Source organism: Monodelphis domestica, chromosome 2 (assembly GCF_027887165.1).
Source record: "Monodelphis domestica isolate mMonDom1 chromosome 2, mMonDom1.pri, whole genome shotgun sequence".
NCBI classification, from domain to species: domain Eukaryota; kingdom Metazoa; phylum Chordata; class Mammalia; order Didelphimorphia; family Didelphidae; genus Monodelphis; species Monodelphis domestica.
The window spans coordinates 264,148,918-264,153,127 of record NC_077228.1 but is presented as its reverse complement, the minus strand read 5'-3'; the positions used below and the strand labels follow the sequence as shown (position 1 = coordinate 264,153,127).

The 4,210-nt window shown below is 39.2% G+C and overlaps 1 protein-coding gene across 1 annotated transcript; it reads left to right on the top strand.

Annotated features, from left to right (window-relative positions):
- The first annotated feature begins 2,337 nt into the window (after positions 1–2,337).
- LOC100031151 (olfactory receptor 2W3-like) lies at positions 2,338–3,286 on the top strand. The gene has a single exon (XM_007506126.3). The coding sequence runs from the start codon at positions 2,348–2,350 to the stop codon at positions 3,284–3,286; it is 939 nt and encodes a 312-aa protein (XP_007506188.1). The 5' UTR covers positions 2,338–2,347.
- Positions 3,287–4,210: the final 924 nt, after the last annotated feature.

The following is a 4,210-nucleotide window of genomic DNA, read 5'->3' as shown; positions in this document are numbered from 1 at the left end:
ATGAGTAGAGAGTTAATATTCAATAGGAGGAAGACAACAGGTACATAGATAAGTTAATAGAAAATATATACACAATAAAATAAAATGATTTAGGAGGATGTATGAATCAAGAAAGACCTTGTAGGATGTGGTATTTGCCTGAGAGTTAAAAGAACCTAAGGATCCCAAAAGCCTGAGATACAAAGGGAGTCCATTCTCGGAGTGGACAGCATCCTGAACAAAGGCACAGAATTGGGAGATGGAATGCAGGCTACAGGGAACAGTAATTAGACAAATTTGACTAGAATGTGGAATATTCGGAGGAAGAGTAATTTGAAATCATTCTGGAAAGGTGACATGGAGCTAAATGATAAAGAGTTTTAAATTATCAAACTAATGTTTTTATTTATACCAGAAGCATTGTGAGCCACAGAACGTTCTTGAGCAAGAAAGTGGCATAATCAGGCTTCAGAAATATTAACTTGTGAGGGCAGCTGGGTGGCTCAATGGATTGAGAGTCGTGCCTAGAGATGGGAGGTCCTAGGTTCAAATCTGACCTGGGCAAGTCACTTAACCCCCATTGTCTAGTCTTTACCACTCTTCTGCCTTGGACCCAATACACAGTATTGACTCTAAGACAGAAGGTAAGGTTTAAAAAAAATATTAACTTGTAATTTGCCACTTATGGATAGAGTAGTGGGGGTGGGGGTGGGGGTGGACTGGAATCAGGAAAGCAATAGGAGAATACTACAATGGTCCAGGCAGGTATGGTTCGGACTTGATCTAAAGTAGGGAGTAAACAGTAATGTAGGGAGAAAAGAGATAAATTTAATAGATATTGCAAAAGTATTAATAAGCAATTCATTGGATGGAGAGGAGGGGGTTATGGAGAGCAAAGACTTGAAAATGGTTCTGAAGTTTTACCTGGAAAGATTGCATTTTCCTTGACAAAAATAAAAGAAGTTAGAGAGGGTCAGTTTAAGGAAAAGGATAATGAGTTTTCTTTTGGAACATATTAAGTTTGTAAAACCTGTGGATAATCCAGATGATGGTGTTAGTGCTTTAGGATTGGACCTCAGAGAATGGATGAGTGTTAGACATGAATATTTAGGAGTCATCTCCACAATGGTGACAGGTAAATGCATAGAAATCAGTGAAATCACTGAGAGAAGAAAAGAGAACAGGGATTAGGAAAGATCCCTGGGACCTAGCCACACATTGGGAATATGATCACATGATAAGCATATGACAGAGACTGAGAAAAATGGTGTGCCCTCTCTGTGGGCACACCTGCAGCCACATGCCAGAGTTTATTACTAGAAAGCCAGAGGAAGTTAGGGTGAAGCTGTTCTCTTCCCCCTCTCCATGTACCTAAGGACATTCCTCACTTCATCCTCCCCTCTGCCCAGCAGCCCAATGGAAGTGCAAGACTCTGTTGGGTATGTTGGGGGGGAGGGGTCCGTGTGATGTGAGGGTGTGGTGCAGATGGCAGTCTGTTAAGTCTGTGGTAAAGATGATTCCTGTGGTGGGGTTGGAGAGGCGTTAGTTTTGAGGGGAGCATAGCTCACAGTGTGACACATAGCTGGAGGAGAGTAGAGCTGGAGGAGAGTGGAGCACTAGTGCCACTCTCCTTCCTCTCTCCACATGTGCCTTACATCACCTGCCCAGCAGCCCGATGGGAGAACTTCCTCCCTCCTGTGTCTGGGCAAGAGGGAGGCTAGGGGGCAGGGCACAGTGAGGGCAGGGTGTAGCACTCAGTCACTGGTGAGGGCAAGTTGTGGCACTTGGTCTAGGGTAGGGAAAGAGTAGGACCCAGCACTCTGTCTCTAAAGGTTTCCATCACTGCTCTAGGGGAAGATATATTCTTTTCTTGATGAAGGATGGGAGAAGGGAGATCAGTGGTGATTAAGAAATGCCAAAATGATTAATAATTTTGAAGAGAGCTATTTCAATCAGCAGAGATAGTAGAGTCTGAGAAATAAGTGGAACGAAATGACATAAAAATGACAAATGCTCACTACATTTTCTAGGAGTTTATCTGTGGAAGAAAAGAGAGAATTAAAATGATAAATAGTTTAAGTCGAACATAGAGTCAAGTGAAGGAATTTGCTAGACTTTTTTTATGAAGTATAACCAAAAAAAGAAAAAGAAAAAAGGCAAATAGAAAGATGAATGAAAGGGAAAAGATAAAACAAGGAGGGACTTAGCTGAAGTTTTCTGCTATTTATCATAGTCATATATAAAATTTTCAGATGATCTTTTACTCTATTTTAGTCACATTATTTCCCCCATGTATTATTATTCCTTATTAAAACTTACAGATGTTATTATTCCTCTCCCTACAGGTACACACTAAGATATTATTGTCATGATCAACAAAAGTTTCCAGGATCATTTTATCTTGTTGGGTTTCTCTGATCGGCCTAAGCTAGAGCATATCCTCTTTGTGATAGTTTTAATCTTCTACTTGATTACTTTGGTGGGCAATATCACCATTATTTTGGTCTCCCTATTAGACACACGGTTGCACACTCCTATGTACTACTTCCTTACAAACCTCTCTTTCCTAGACCTTTGTTTCACTACCAGTTCTATACCTCAACTTCTCTTCAACTTGAAAGGACCCAATAAAACCATTAGCTACTTAGGTTGTGCCATCCAACTTTTCATGTTTCTTGGATTAGGTGGTACAGAATGTATCCTTCTTTCTGTCATGGCTTATGATCGTTTCATTGCCATTTGCAAACCCCTCCATTACACTGTCATTATGCACCCTCAGCTTTGTGTACAACTGGTAGCGGTGTCCTGGGGCATTGGGCTCCTCAACTCTTTGGTTATGTCTCCTATAACAATGAAACTACCACGATGTGGGAGATGCCAAGTGAAACATTTCCTGTGTGAGATGCCAGCATTAATCAAAATGGCCTGTGTAGATACAGTGGCTATGGAAAGTACGGTCTTTATCTTATCTGTAATAATTGTCTTGGTACCCCTCTCGCTTATTCTTATCTCTTATGGATACATTGCCCAGACAGTTCTAAGGATCAAGTCAGTTGCAGGTCGAAGAAAGGCCTTCAACACCTGTGGGTCTCATCTCACTGTGGTCTCTCTCTTTTATGGTAACATCATTTACATTTATATGCAACCAGGGAACAACTCATCTCAGGACCAGGGAAAGTTCCTCACCCTCTTCTACAACTTAGTGACTCCTATGTTGAACCCTCTTATCTATACTCTTAGGAACAAAGAAGTGAAATCCGCATTAAAGAAATTATTTTGGAAGGAAGCAGGCTCACATGACAAGTGAGATGAAGAGATTGGCATCTACCAAGGGATTATTATGTACCAAAGATTGTACTAATGGTTAGATGTGCAAAAACAGAATACTACAGACTCAAAAATCATTTTACTAGGGACAAACAACACATGTACATAGAGTAATAAATCCAAAAATGTATATAAAGCAAGTACATAGTATGAAGGGGGTAGTAACAACTAAGAGGATCAGAATATTAGGTGGCATCTGTACAGTTGCAATTAGGAAGCAGATCATGGGTCATGATAAAAAGAAAACCAGGAAAGAATGATGCTATAATAATTCAGAGAGAAGGGTGTATTTAGTTTCAAAAGTTATAGAGTTCAAGGAAGAAGGGAATTGAGAAAGAACATCAGATTCATCAGCAAAGAAATAAAATAGTTTCTAATGATATGACTTAAGGTAATATAACTAGTGAGGAAACTGAGGCTAAAGCCCAGACTTTTTAAGTTCCTGTCCAATATTCACTGTTCCTATTTCAACCATCAGAAGTGACTATTGAAACTATTTGCTTCCCAAATGTCACACTGCTGAAGTAGATGTGAAGTGGTCAACATTTAAACCTGCCAGCAAACTAGTATTAGAAATGGTCAGTGAAGCTCCCGGATATTTATATATGAATAGGGTATCATACGTAAGACATCTTATAGATATGTTATACATGGGAGCAGAAAGGAAAATGTGAATAGAATTAATTAATATGTAACTCCATATTCTATATATTTTAGCATATATTTATTTATAAACCTGAGTATTTTGGGGGGTAAAGCATTTTAAAAAGTCGCTCCTCAATTCCTTGTGCCTTGAGTTCAAGAAAAATTAGAAGCAATAATCCAAAGGAAATTATAATAATACCCAGTTCTTCTTGGTCAAATATCTTCTCAAAAACTTCTTCAGAATGTTTAAAAGCAGAAT

Excerpts from the sequence above, each read along its gene's own strand:
- LOC100031151 (XM_007506126.3), top strand. The coding sequence starts at position 2,348 with ATGATCAACAAAAGTTTCCAGGATCATTTTATCTTGTTGGGTTTCTCT.